At 38.6% G+C, this 14442-nt stretch overlaps 1 protein-coding gene across 2 annotated transcripts in view; it reads left to right on the top strand.

Moving 5' to 3' along the window:
• The window catches only part of LOC114650948 (coiled-coil domain-containing protein 138-like), a 101230-nt gene extending 87201 nt beyond the window's left edge, over positions 1 to 14029 (top strand). The window contains exons 14-15 of one of the 2 annotated variants that reach the window (XM_028800899.2): positions 6666 to 6804; positions 13599 to 14029. In XM_028800899.2, coding sequence (XP_028656732.2) covers positions 6666 to 6804; positions 13599 to 13761 — 302 coding nt within the window. In that variant the 3' untranslated portion in view covers positions 13762 to 14029. The remainder of the gene's footprint in view (positions 1 to 6665; positions 6805 to 13598) is intronic. The other variant, XM_028800900.2, reaches the window with a different exon arrangement.
• The last annotated feature ends 413 nt before the right edge of the window (positions 14030 to 14442 follow it).

The raw sequence follows: 14442 nt of genomic DNA, 5'->3' as shown, positions 1-14442 counted from the left end.
GATCAGACCTTATCTGACAGATTATGCAGTACAACGTCTGGTCCAGGTATTGATCTTGTCACATCTGGACTACTGCAGTTTTCAATTGGGAGGAGTACCTGCATATGCTACTAGATAGATAGATAGATACTTTATTAATCCCAATGGGAAATTCACATTCTTCAGCAGCAGCATACTGATACAATAAATAATATTAAATTAAAGAATGATAATAATACAGGTGAAAAAACAGACAATAACTATGTATAATGTTAAATATTAACGTTTACCCCCCCCTGGTGGAATTAAAGAGTCGCATAGTTTGGGGGAGGAACGATCTCCTCAATCTGTCTGTGGAGCAGGACAGTGACAGCAGTCTGTCACTGAAGCTGCTCTTCTGTCTGGAGATGACATTATTTAGTGGATGCAGTGGATTCTCCATAATTGATAGGAGCCTGCTGAGCGCCCTTCGCTCTGCCACAGATGTTAAACTGTCCAGCTCCATGCCAACAATAGAGCCTGCCTTCCTCACCAGTTTGTCCAGGCGTGAGGCGTCTTTCCTCTTAATGCTGCCTCCCCAGCACACCACTGCGTAGAAGAGGGCGCTCGCCACAACTGTTTGATAGAACATCTGCAGCATCTTATTGCAGATGTTGAAGGAAGCCAGCCTTCTAAGGAAGTATAACCGGCTTTGTCCTTTCTTGCACAGCGCATCAGTATTGGCAGTCCAGTCTAATTTATCATCCAGCTGCACTCCCAGATATTCATAGGTCTGCACACAGTCACCTTTGATGATCACTGGGTCTATGAGGGGTCTGGGCCTCCTAAAATCCACCACCAGCTCCTTGGTTTTGCTGGTGTTCAGGTGTAGGTGGTTTGAGTCGGACCATTTAACAAAGTCATTGATTAGGTCCCTATACTCCTTCTCCAGCCCATTCCTGATACAGCCCACGATAGCAGTGTCATCAGCGAACTTTTGCACATGGCAGGACTCCGAGTTGTATTGGAAGTCCGATGTATATAGGCTGAACAGGACCGGAGAAAGTACAGTCCCTTGTGGCGCTCCTGTGTTGCTGACCACAATGTCAGACGTGCAGTTCCCAAGACGCACATACTGAGGTCTGTCTTTAAGATAGTCCACGATCCATGCCACTAGGTATGAATCTAATCCCATCTCTGTCAGCTTGTCCCTAAGGAGCAGAGGTTGGATTGTGTTGAAGGCGCTAGAGAAGTCTAGAAACATAATTCTTACAGCACCACTGCCTCTGTCCAAGTGAGAGAGGGATCGATGTAGCATATAGATGATGGCATCTTCCGCTCCCACCTTCTCCTGATATGCAAACTGCAGAGGGTCAAGGGCGTGTTGAACCTGTGGCCTAAGGTGGTGAAGCAGCAGCCTCTCCATGGTCTTCATCACATGTGATGTCAGAGCAACAGGCCGAAAGTCATTCAGCTCACTAGGACGTGATACCTTTGGGACTGGGGTGATACAAGATGTTTTCCAAAGCCTCGGGACTCTCCCCTGTTCCAGGCTCAGGTTGAAGATGCGCTGTAGAGGACCCCCCCAGCTCCGATGCACAGACCTTCAGCAGTCGTGGCGATACTCCATCTGGACCCGCTGCTTTGCTGGCACGAAGTCTCCTCAGCTCTCTGTTCACTTGCGCTGTTGTAATTATGGGTGGGGATGTCTTTCCTATGCTGGTATCAGCAGAAGGATGTGTGGAGGGTGCAGTACTCCGAGGTGAGAGTGAGAGTGGGTTAGGGTGGTCAAACCTGTTAAAAAAGTTGTTCATTTGGTTTGCTCTCTTCACGTCTCTCTCAATGGTGGCACCCCGCTTCGAGCTGCAGCCAGTGATGATCTTCATCCCATCCCACACTTCCTTCATGCTGTTATTCTGCAACTTCTGCTCCAGCTTTCTCCTGTACTGCTCCTTCGCCGCCCTGAGTTGGACTCGGAGTTCCTTCTGCACGCGCTTGAGCTCATGCTGATCACCGTCTTTAAAAGCCCTTTTCTTCTGATTCAAAAGGCCCTTGATGTCACTTGTAATCCATGGCTTGTTGTTAGCATAGCAGCGTACTGTTCTTACTGGAACTACAATGTCCATACAGAAGTTGATGTAGTCAGTAGTGCAGTCAACAACTTCCTCAATGTTCTCACTATGAGATCCCTGCAGGATATCCCAGTCTGTAGTTCCAAAACATTCTTTCAGAGTATTCTCAGCCTCCGGAGTCCACTTCCTGAATGATCGTGTGGTTACAGGTAGGACTCTAACTTTTGGTTTATAGTGAGGCTGAAGCAGAACCAGGTTATGATCTGCTTTCCCAAGCGCAGGCAGCGGGGTGGCGCTGTATGCGTCTTTAACGTTTGCATAAAGTAAATCAATAGTCTTATTTCCCCGGGTGTTACAGTGCACATACTGGGAGAATGCAGGTAATGTTTTGTCCAGCGTCACATGGTTAAAGTCTCCAGCGATTAGCACAAGCGCCTCAGGGTGCTGCGTTTGTAACTTAGCAACAGCGGAATGGATGATGTCACTCGCTGACTCCTCGTCTGCCCGAGGAGGAATGTATACAATGACATGTCCAAACTCTCTGGGCAAATAGTAGGGACGTAAACTTACTGTGCTGCTCCGTTTTGAATCATCTTGTGTTCAACCAGCAAGACGGGCATATGTCAGTCCTATTTTTATGTCAACTCTGTACCTCCTAGTAGCAGCACACATTAAATTTAGACCATTAAATGGAGACACTTGTGAGATTCTGTGCTCCCACTCATTCCTGTTAATGAACAAGGTTTGATGATGTCATCTCAGCAATGCATCACATCTCAATCCATATTCTTCATGTTTTCTCCTCGTTGTTGGAAGGAACTTTCCACCTCCAACTGAACTCCTCCTTTTGGTTTAAGAAGCTTTTGTGAATGTGGATTTCTTTGCTTGATAATGGCTTTAATAGGTTCTTGTAACTAAGGACAAATTAATCAGTTTTGTGTTTGTTTGGTTTAGAGCTCTTTTCTTCACTGGACAGTGTGTAATCCAGAAAGCTGCTTTAAAATTACAATCCTTTTATTAACCTCTTTTCAGTGGCACCATGCAAAACAGAGCCTACCACTCAATAGCTTCAAAGTTCTGCAGTACTGAGTTTGAATTTCATATCCAGATGTTGTTTGTGGACAGTCTGCATGTTTTTTCCTGTGTGTGCCATCAGAGAGTGATGTCAGATCAATGAATTTAATTCAGTTTGAAATGTTTTGAGAGGTTAAATAAAATAAACCTAAATTACTTAATCTGATAGGAATTTGGCTTTATAGATTATAGACCTGTTTTGCAATTTTGTTTATTGACTCTTTGCTCTATTAAGCAAGCCATCTGAATAGTGATGAAAATATCTCTGCCCTTCTGTTTTGTAGGCAGATCTACCATGTCTTTCTGTTGAAGCTCTCCTTCAGGAACTGTCATGACCTAAAGTTTTAATTGAGCAAAGCTTTATTCAGTTCCTTAAATATTAAATTGCCTTCCACTTAGTGAATACAGTGCACTGTGGATATTTGTTTTCAGCTAAGAAGTATTTGGTTTTGTCCAATATTAATTGCATGTGTCGATTCTTTTCACACTATATAACATTCTCAAGAACATAGCTGTAAATTATTTATGGTTTTATTTTGGTTGGCATGCAAAGATCAAAGTCTTAGCTTTTAACACCTAAATAAAATTAGAAAAAGGAGAAAAGTTAACGTTAATTTCACTGTAAAAATTCAAAAGAACATTGGTGACTCAAAAATATGATGATCAGTAGCCAAAATTTTGCATGTACTGTTTGACCTCTGTTGGAATTAGCTTTTAACTCGTTTTCATTTTGTAGATGCCAGTTGACGTGGCACTTCTCTAACAACATTAGAAACAGGTTTGTTACATTTTCTGGAGGTTTTGTAATGTATTTGTACTTTTTGTTCGTTCATTGCTGTATTGTATAAGTGCTCTTTTGACATTAACAAAACATGTATTAAATGTGAAGCTTTCCATGCCTAACTCTTGTTTGGGCCGTGTTGGACACAGGGATGGAATGTCAGTTGGTGCAATTACCTTTTAGATGTCTTAGTCTAGAATCTGTAAAAGATTTGTCATCCATCATATTGCGAGATATAATGGTGTGTTCCTGGTGTGATTCTGGAGGGACATTTGTTTGGCATTCTCAGAGCTTAAATGCATCTCGGTGTTTTGTTCTTGCACAAATAATCTGCTTTTCTTTAATCTTGCATAACTTTTCCAAAAAAAAAAAAAAAAGTTTAAACATTATGTTATCAGAACTTGGCATATTTATAGAGAAATGCCAACCCCATGGAGTCTTTGTATTTTTGCAATGTGAAAAGAGAAGTTATTCCACATGTCGGCCAATATTCAGGTAAATACAGTCACTGCTTTCAAAATGTTCAATGAAGCTATAATGGAAATTATTTGTAGACCGTGTATATAAAATATAGTGAAGCCAAATGGACCATATTCCAGTATTTTATATGTGGAAAATTTTTTATTATATGAAGGTGTATGCAAAATTAGGGCTTCAATGGTCAAAGTGTATGTTTCACTTAATCTGACATCTCATGCTGTCAGATTTAATATATAAATAGTAATTGTTCTATAAAATGCACAGAAATATATCCTGTTTTAAGTTTGAGATGTTATGTCAACATTTCATTTGGTTACCTTATAACAGAGATGATATTATTTTTGTATTTGTTCTTTCACTTTCAAGTGCAGGCAAATGCATAGCACAGTAGCTTGCAAAATGTAAAATTTACAGAAAAAGTTTGCCATAAATTGATCAATGTGGTAGTGTAAAAAAAAAAAAAAAGTTATTAAGCAGTCATTCACTGGTGGCTTGAAACCACTTTCACATAACGACCAGAAATGAAACCGTTAAGTCCTCATTCTCCAGGAGGAGCAAAAGCAGACAGCTTATCTTTACCAGGACCAGTCACTGTGTAGTTCAGAAGCATGCGTGAAAAATTACATAGCAGATTTGAAGCAACATGACTGTTGGGCAAAGGAGGCAGGCAGAGCCTGGCATGTGCAACACCTGGGGCGATGTCATGGGCAGAGTAGGCTGCAGTACTGTATATCACCTGACGTTTCGACGAAATGTGCAATTTAGGCAAGGATATATGTGCATCACTGAAAGCTTTTTAGTTTTCTAAATGTTGTAGATTCTATGAATATCTGTTTACTAACCAGTGAGCTTAACTGACTGAATTGCCTCCTTTTGTTTGTAAAATTTCATGTTTTTATATTATCTTGCAGTACCTTGTTATTTTACCAAAATATCTGGTTGAGTTACCTTACTCTTTTTAATTTACCATAGTTGGGATACTCTCTTATTCAGTTTAATCATTGTCTGCTTGGTTTACATTTCCACCGAATTGTTCTTTTTATGCTTTAGCCCAAGTAACATAAACAGTGAATTTCTTGGTGAATCAGTTGAGCTCTTCAAAATAAAGTATAAAGTGGAGCTTAGATGATAAACATTAACACTATCTTAGATGGCATTTCTGTCTACTTTTTTGATTTTTGATGACTCCTTTACACTCATATTTTTAATCTTCCACTTTTGAGCTCAGCATAACATACAGAAATAACAAACATAGTTTGAAAGAAAGAAGTAAAAAATAAACAGAAACATTTTGAAGTACAGATGCAAAGAAATTTACAGAAATAAACACTAATGTGTTAAGTGGAGATTCCCAGATCAGGTACATTCTTAAATGAACCTATAAAGTTCCACCTTCTGCACTTTTGAGTGAATGCTTTATTTATTTTTGTAATACTTTCCCCTGCTTGTACTAGCTTACAGTGATCCCCCGTCTATCGCGGAAGTTACGTTCCAAACCCACCCGCGATAGGTGAAAATCCGTGATATAGAAAGACCACTTTTTTTTTTTTTTATAGTTTAAGCCTTAAAATACCACTCCCACACGCTTTAAACACTTGTAAACTTATTAAAACACACTTTGGATACACATATGATACACAGATGTCGGGCTAAAGATATGAGTAACATAATAATAATCATCATCAGTTTTACCTTCTCGTATGGTCAAGGTCTTCCTCTGGTGCTTAAGCTCACTGCTACCAGAAGGCTTACAAGATGCAGGGCCTAAAATAAAATGAAAGTTCACAAAAGTTTGCTCAGAAAAGTCGGATCACAAGCAAGGTACGCAATACGTGATTCGTCGGGGACTCACGCTCGCTGTTCTTGCGAGATTACACCAGATTAGCAGCAGCTAATCAAAGCCCAAGAGAATAAAATCCGCTCTGATTGGTTGAGTCTCCTCTTTCAGCCAATAACGGGCTTTGTAAGAAATCATCTGGGTGCTGTAACGCAAAACTTTGTCTGCTGAAAACCATATGCTTTGTTATGAATTGTCTGCAAAGTACACTACAGGTAGGATGTACTTATGGAATTTTTCCGCGATATAGCAGGGGCGCGATAGCTGAACCCCAATAGAGCGGTGGATTACTGTACTGCCTCCTGTATTTATTTGTGAAACTGCATTGTTTGTCAGAATCTTGCCTGCTTCAAGCCTTGTTTGTTATAAAATACAAAAATAAAGTAATATGTTTAAAGTGACAATTAAAAGCTACAGAACAAAAAAAAAATCTTGTCTTCTTTTTTTGTCTTTTCACTAAAAGGGTTACTGAATCAATTTCTGGAAGCCTGCAGTAATGAGCATTTTTTCCGAGTTATGTCCCTGCTGCTCCGTAATCCCAAATTAGAAGTGGAACTCCTGGAAAAAACCAGCATTATTCTGCAAAAGCTTTCCAAAATGAAGTAAGTTCCTCTTCAGTTAAAACTTAATGTGCATCTCAGATACGATGCATCCATTGGATTTAGCATTAAATAAAACAGCAAATGAAAAAACAGAATGATTAAAATTTAATCTTTTTCTCAATATCAGTTGAACATTTTTCCACTTGCTGGGTTCTTGTATCATATATATATATATATATATATATATATATATATATATATATATATATAATATACTTGTAACTGACAGGAGACTTTTCTAATTTTCTTTCTTCTGTGATACAGTCCAGCTTTGATATGTTTCCCTCAAAAACTGTTGGTATCTCTCAGTCCCTCTACCCTTACAAACATACTGTACAGTACTTGTTCTGCTAATCTTGCACATTCTCTGTGCACTTGAAAAACTGTTATCGTTGCTCTTCTGCTTCTCTGATAATGCCAACTAGAAAGAGATGATGAACACACTTGAAATCAAAAAATTTGTTGAGTGTTCCTTCTTGTCTGATGCAGTGGGTTCTAGGAAAAAATACCTTGTTCTTAACACCAGAGTAATCTCAGAAAATAATGTGGAGAGGTTTATCATAAGCAAAACAACCCAGTGCTTCACTGCCCCATCCTTGGGACCTCATGCTGTTTCAATGCTACTTCCTGTTATTGTCTGTTACCTGTATGTTGTCTGTTCTGTTTTATCAAGGTCTACATGGGATGAGTGGGCCATGTGGTGGTCAACAAAAAATGTTCCCAGGTTTTGACACAAAACAGTTCCTTGATACAGTTATCAAATATAATACACAGATTTGAGACTCCACAGTTGGAAAAAAGAATGTGAAAAACGTTATTGCATGAACAAGTAGGCTGCATTTACAAGCGCCACACCCCACAAATAGTCTTTCAGAATTACAGGCTTCCAAACTCATGAGGACAAAGACTGTCTGCCCAGCATAGCTCAGTAGTTTATGATGTAGTATTTGGCATTGGCACGTCATCAGAAATGAATGTGACGTGTGTGCAAGGTGCAGTACCAGCAAAAATTTGGGTGGTGTGTGTGTTCATGCTTTGGTACGGTATGTGATGTCCATATCATTCTTTACTATGAACATCTCTATAGTGATAAACATGCCTATCAGAACAGCTTACATCAAATTGCCAGCTCTTTGAAAGTGAACGTGCAAGACGAAATGAAAGCAAATTCGGGACAAATATATGTCCGAGAAAAGCAGAAAATGTTTGAGAAAGTAAATAGGGATTCGGCCATAAGCCATATTGCATATTCCCCATTGTAATAATGCAATTTTTTTTTTTTTATGTACCTTCACTTCAGCATCTCACACTGCCACCTGGTTACATAAAGTACATGTCTGCAAGCAGATGCGTCACATAGCGTTAAGTATATCCCAGCCCTAAGAGTCAGAGAGCAGTTCATAAAATCTTGTTGCCTTGAGTTTGTCGGATTACACAACTATAAATTACAGGGTATGATGGATAACACAGCTGCCTCACAACATTTCAGCACATTGTAAGATTTTGACAGTATCATAAACTTGCCTCATTTTGACAGCCAATGAATGTGTTGCCTGACAAAACCAGTGCCTGTACAAATGTTTTCCAGGTGTGGCAAGTTCAGATGCAGTCTCAGTCTCTGTTGTGGCATAACAAGTACGAGACATCAGACAAAACTATCAAGTGCAATATGTCTAACAGACAGTTTTGGTAGAAGAACACCTATTTTGTGAAATGAAAAGGCATTTACAATTTTCTATCAATATGCAACTCACCATAGAGCTTTTAAAACTGATCCCGGTACCTCAGTTTCATGGTGTAAACCCATCTGTGAATTGGATCTAATAGAAGTGCTTAGTCTGTGACCACTTTATATAATCCACGGATTAAGTACTAGGTAAGACCCCTTATGCTTCTAGAACAGGCAGAATTATTTAATTCATTAATTCACCTAGGAATTGGAAATACGCAGGCTCAATTGCTACATATAATTCCTGCAATTATTAGGCCATGCATTTTTGTTGTTTAACCTCTTGTTCAACCTCATCCCAAATGTTTTCAGTCAGTTTACAATCTTGGGACTGTGCTGACCTGTTCTATAAACTGAAGTCAGTCATGTTCATGGAATCAGCTTAAGATAATGGATTCTTTGTGACATGGATCATTATTAGTTTGAAAAAGAGTCAACTGTGGTCAGAAAAAGATGATCATTGTCAACAGTATTACTTGGTTCAGTATGGCATTCAAATGTCATTGAAGTGGTATTAAGAGGCCCAATATGTACCAACAAAATATTTATGTAAAGCAAAGCAGATTTATTAATTTTTCGCATTTATGCCAGATTCTGACAATACCATCCATGTGTTATAGTAGAAGTTGAAATTCGTGCAACTAGGCAATATTTTTTCATATATTTTAGTTTTAGTAATCGCTGAAGCCTAGGGTATAGGAGTGGAGCGCATCCACTTTAAGGCATGATATGTGAGACATTTAGAGACACCCTTCGGCAGTCTTGTGCCAAAGATGTGATAACGGAGAATTTTATGGTATTTCTGTTGGCTTCAATGAACCTGACCTTTCATCTTTGACCTTTCTCATTAACAATTTTTTTTGCTCTTACATTGGCTACTCGCTGGAAGTTTTTTGGGTTTATCACCCCATTTTCTATAAAGTCTAGAGACTATTGCGCAGGGCTTCTCAAATTCAGTCCTGGAAGGTCGCAATGGCTTTGTTTTTGTTCCAGACAAATTTCCTAATTCTTTACATATAATGAGATTTATTTTTTCATTCTTGGGAAAGTTAGTAATTTCATTCTTCCACTTCTTCTCACTCTTATATTTATCCTTTCTCAGGATATCATCCAAATAATTTGTGGCCTGAAGAAAAGTAGCAATTTTCAGTCTTTTACCCTCTTCCATTCCTTTCTAAACAGATAATTCATAACGAACACACACAGGTTGTAATGGGATCGAGTTAGATGCTGAGCTACAGTACCTGTTCATTTGTGTCTCATTAATTGGCAGCTGGTTACAAAAATAAGATAAAAAAATTAAAAATGGGAATTGCAGCTATTTAAGGCTAAAACAGTTTATTAATGGAAATCTTATCAAACAAATTAAAAATGAAACAACAATTGACTTCTAATTAAGTAGTTAGGTTTTAAGAAAAACCTGCTGCCATTATGTCCCTCCAGGAATGATAATGAGTACCCCAACTATAGTCCATAAAAACATCCCAGGAGGACACCTGTTTCTATGATGCCAGCACAACATTGCTCAAATGTGTGTAGATCATGCACCTTGCCCAATGTACGGTTTAGTCAAACAACAAGTAAACATCTTGACCAGGTCTGCATGTTGTATAGAATGAATTGCTGTTATATGGTTGGGTGTTAATGAACACACAAACCTAGTTAGGTGGCCAGAGTGTAAATGCTATGAAACATAGTTTAGGCGGCAGAGAACAGTTACAGCTAAGCCCTCGCATTCACAAATTTCCCATTTTATTTGGAGTACTCATGGGTGGCTGCTTTTTTTTTTTTTAATAAAACCTTATTTGCCTTTGCTCTCTCTCTTACGTGACACGTCTTTGTGATAAATTGAGTTAACAGGTAGTAACAGAAAGGGATGGGGTGTTCTTATTTTTTCACACATGGCTTCTGCACATGATTTTTTTTAATGAAAAATTAGTCCTCCTATATTGTTGGGTTACTGTGTTAACCACTATGCTACCCATCAAGCATTATGATGGATGTCATGTTGACCTAGAGTGTTGCAAGCCTGGAAGAGTGATATGGAACAGTAGCGTGTGATTAGCCGGGTTGAGCCTGGAACAACAATAGTCATGAAACCAAGATGGACTGGGCAATAAGGACACTTCCACACAGTAAGAGATAGTGAAAACAGTGTGTTGTGCTGTTTATTCAAGCAAAGTGGTAAGACAGTACTGTTCAGTTTCATTAAATGCAATAAACAGTTCCATAAAATAGTTCCATAAAAATATGTTCTCTTCCATGAAGGATAAAATTTAAATAATTAAATTTCATACATGTTCAAATCCACAGATAAAATACAGTTAAAAAATCAAGTTCCCTTTCATCTTCACTCTCCAAGCCCCAGTGCATCTTACTCTCTCTTCTTTGCTGCTCACTCATTCAGGTCTTCTCAGCTAGAGGAGACACTGCAGCTGTTATTCCTTTCTCTGACTCTTAACACAACTGGGTAAATCGGCATCCACCAGGATGCTTGGTGCCAGACGTACATTTTCCACCCACCCACCCTGGCATTTACAGGGTCCCTAGGAGGTCACCTGGTTTCTCCCCACTACTCTGTTGTGATCAGTGGGGAATGATCCACCCCTGGTGCGCCTTTCCCCTTGCTCCCTCTCAGGGCCACTTACTGCCGGCCTCTTCACCACCATGTTGGTTCACACTCTTGATTCTGTCCTCCTTTCATCTTTTCTTCCTTTTCCTTCATGCCTGCTCAGACTCAATTTGTATTCCAGTGAGCAGAGTGTCCTTATTGCAACCCACAAGAGAGTCAGTGAGGAAACCTGAACCAATAATACACTTGTTGCAAGTGCAATCAGCCATAATCTCCACATTAAACATCCTGGGGCCACGTGACCATGTACAGACATGGAACCAGGGCTACACTGATTATTATTTACAAACTCCAAAGCCATGGACTCCTAACTCACTTTACCACATATCTGTACTGGCATTGACAAAGCACATCACCCTCATAGCTCAATAATAAAGTGGTCACCACCAAGGGGGCAGTATGCCCAGATTATATGTTGGTTTCCCAGTAATGCAGTTAGGCAGTGATGCCATCATTAAGGAGTAAAATTGAAAGCTGTTTATTTTCCCAGGATGCATTTTTCAATGAAAGGGAGAGAGCCAATGATGGAAAGGATGTCAGTACCAGAGACACAGACAATTGTTGCACCTAACCAAATACGTAAACCAAAATTTGTAGTTAAGGAAAACACACAACATTTATGGCTACTAAATGATTTGGACTCTTTTTCTTCTTCTTTTTTGATATCCACTAACTTGGACACGGATCTCCATGTGTAACCAGTTTAAATCACGGTGCATAACGAACATAACACAACATGACTACCAGTCATCTCACAGGGTAGCAGCTGTTCACAGATGCAATCAAAAAAACCCTAAAAATGAAGACGTCTATTGATCAAACCAGCGGTATAGAAATGTCTGTAAAATGATGATAACAATTAAACAAAGATTCAAAATAAATACTGAAAATACTGCAAGTTTATTCAGCATGTATGTTCGGCAGATCCACAAAGTGAGCATGGCCAGGAATGACTTCAGAAGTATGATTAATATGCATTTGAGTCTTGAATTGGAATGTGCTTTGAATGCAAAAACCAAAGGAAGGAAGAAAGGCCAGGAATTGAGAAAAGAGGAATGAGAGTTAAAGGGAGACCTTGCGGCTTTTGGAGCAAAATATTTTGACACAGACAACCCACTTTATGAATACAAGGAAGACTAGTTGTAGGCTGGCCCTAAGTGGCTTGTTTTAATTACCTTATTTTGTATTTTGATTTCTCACAGTTTGTTTCTAATTATGAAAGCCATTATTTTTAATCCATTGTAAACCTTAGTCATTCTGGCTTTATGGTTGCTACAGGTGTATCGCCTGGTATTTTTAGCTGTATTATACGATATCTCTATCTCCATCCATTGCAAAAACAGAATGTATTCTGTGTGCTAGAACCGCCTTCTGTCCAAACCGTAGTATGCACACATTCTTGTTCAGAATGGCAAATTATACTGTCCAGAACCTCAGAAATTCTGTCCACTTTTCTCATTCTTAAATTCTGCACCATTGGCACTTGCACCACTTGGTATATGGATAGTTTCTGTCCTTTTGTCATAAGGCTACTCAACAGCTACTTGTTCTGATAAGTGCACTTGATGCATGTTTATTTCTGTTCTCTAATGTTGAACCCCATGTGTTCCTTTCTGATCATTGTCTGTTGCTAGTAATGTACTTCTGTCAGAAATTGGGGGTAGAGATGCAAGTAGAAGTTTTATAGTATAGGATGAGCCAAACTGAAGTACCACATTTCTCAAGGTCATTGTGCGAGGTAGAGGCAGCCAAGTGGGTTGGGGTGGGGGTCCTTTGATATGTGATCCCTTGTAGTTTTCAGTCTGCAACATGCCTTGGTCTAGTGTGTACTGTGCTTTCGCTGTCAAAGCATTCTCAAAAGCAACAAATCCATCATCACTATGCAACGTGCCTTCTGAATGCACTTCAGCATTCCTTCTAACGGTGACCTCCCAAATTGGCAAACAATTCTTCAGTAGGTGGCTAAATTTAGACTTTCACGTTCGCCGGATCTCACTCCGTGTGATTTCTTCTTGTGGGGCTATCTCAAGTAGCAGGTATACACACACTGACCTCAAAACCTTGAAACGCTCAAGGACACTATTCACCACAAAATCGCCACTATTCCCCTTGAAATGGCCGAACGAGTCCTGTGTGCGTTCAGAAATCGTCTTGAAGAGTGTGTCACCAATGATGCCCACCACCTTGATGTCATAATTTTTAAAATACAGTGAAAAAAAAAATATTTTGTATACCCTTTCTTGTGCCGTAATGAAATTTATTTTATCTTGTAGCATTTTTGTAGAATAAGCATTTGAAATGTGGTACTTCTTTTTGCCTCACCATGTACTATGCATGCAATGAAATAAAACGTAAACTTGATTTTCATTTTGATCAATTGGTGTTCTAGCTAAACCTTCAATGTAAGTCCAAAATATTTCTCCATTATTGCAGGAAGAACAAGAGACTGTTTGAAATGTTCACACTCCACCTGATTATCCAGGAGATGCACAGGACCACTGATCGTGATCATGCCTTTTTATCAATAAATTTAACTTCAATTCTTTTCAACCTGGGAATGATTAAGCAGACAAGTCTTGAAGATGATGATCTGTAACTGTAGGGCACAAACTTGGTTCACATTTTAAATGTTTAACTTTTACGTCAGGCCTATTAAAATATTATTTCATATAATGTAGCATGTACGTTATGGCAGCTAATTGTATGGCAGTAAATGATGATTATTATTTGTTAATATAATGCATGATAAAATCCAATGGGACAATTTTCTTATTTGAATTTAACTGTTGCTTTGTATTTTATACTTTATCACACAAGCAGATTTACTGTATATGTGTGTGTGTGTGTGTGTGTGTGTGTGTGTGTGTGTGTATATATATATATATATATATATATATATATATATATATATATATATATATATATATATATATATATATAATCATTGTTTTTGGCTAACAAATTTCTTCTTACATGAAATGAAAAATTATTGTTATTGGGACATATTTGGTGTACAGCTATTTTTGAAACATTGAGATAAATTTAATTCTCAGAGCAATACACTGTATTAGTGTTCCTTTTAATCCTCTCCTTTCATGTGTGTAGTGTGTGTTTCTATTTTGGTTGTGTAATTGTAGAATAAAATGTAATTTTTTTTAATAGAGATAGGTTCATAATGTTCATCTAGATAACTGAGTCAGCCTAAGAACTTATGTCCCAAGACAAGTAAATAAGTAGTCTACAAGATTTGTTTGATAGTTTAAGATAAAAGATCAGC

This window comes from Erpetoichthys calabaricus, chromosome 4 (assembly GCF_900747795.2).
Source record: "Erpetoichthys calabaricus chromosome 4, fErpCal1.3, whole genome shotgun sequence".
Classification (NCBI taxonomy): domain Eukaryota; kingdom Metazoa; phylum Chordata; class Cladistia; order Polypteriformes; family Polypteridae; genus Erpetoichthys; species Erpetoichthys calabaricus.
This window is presented reverse-complemented; position numbering and strand designations above follow the sequence as displayed.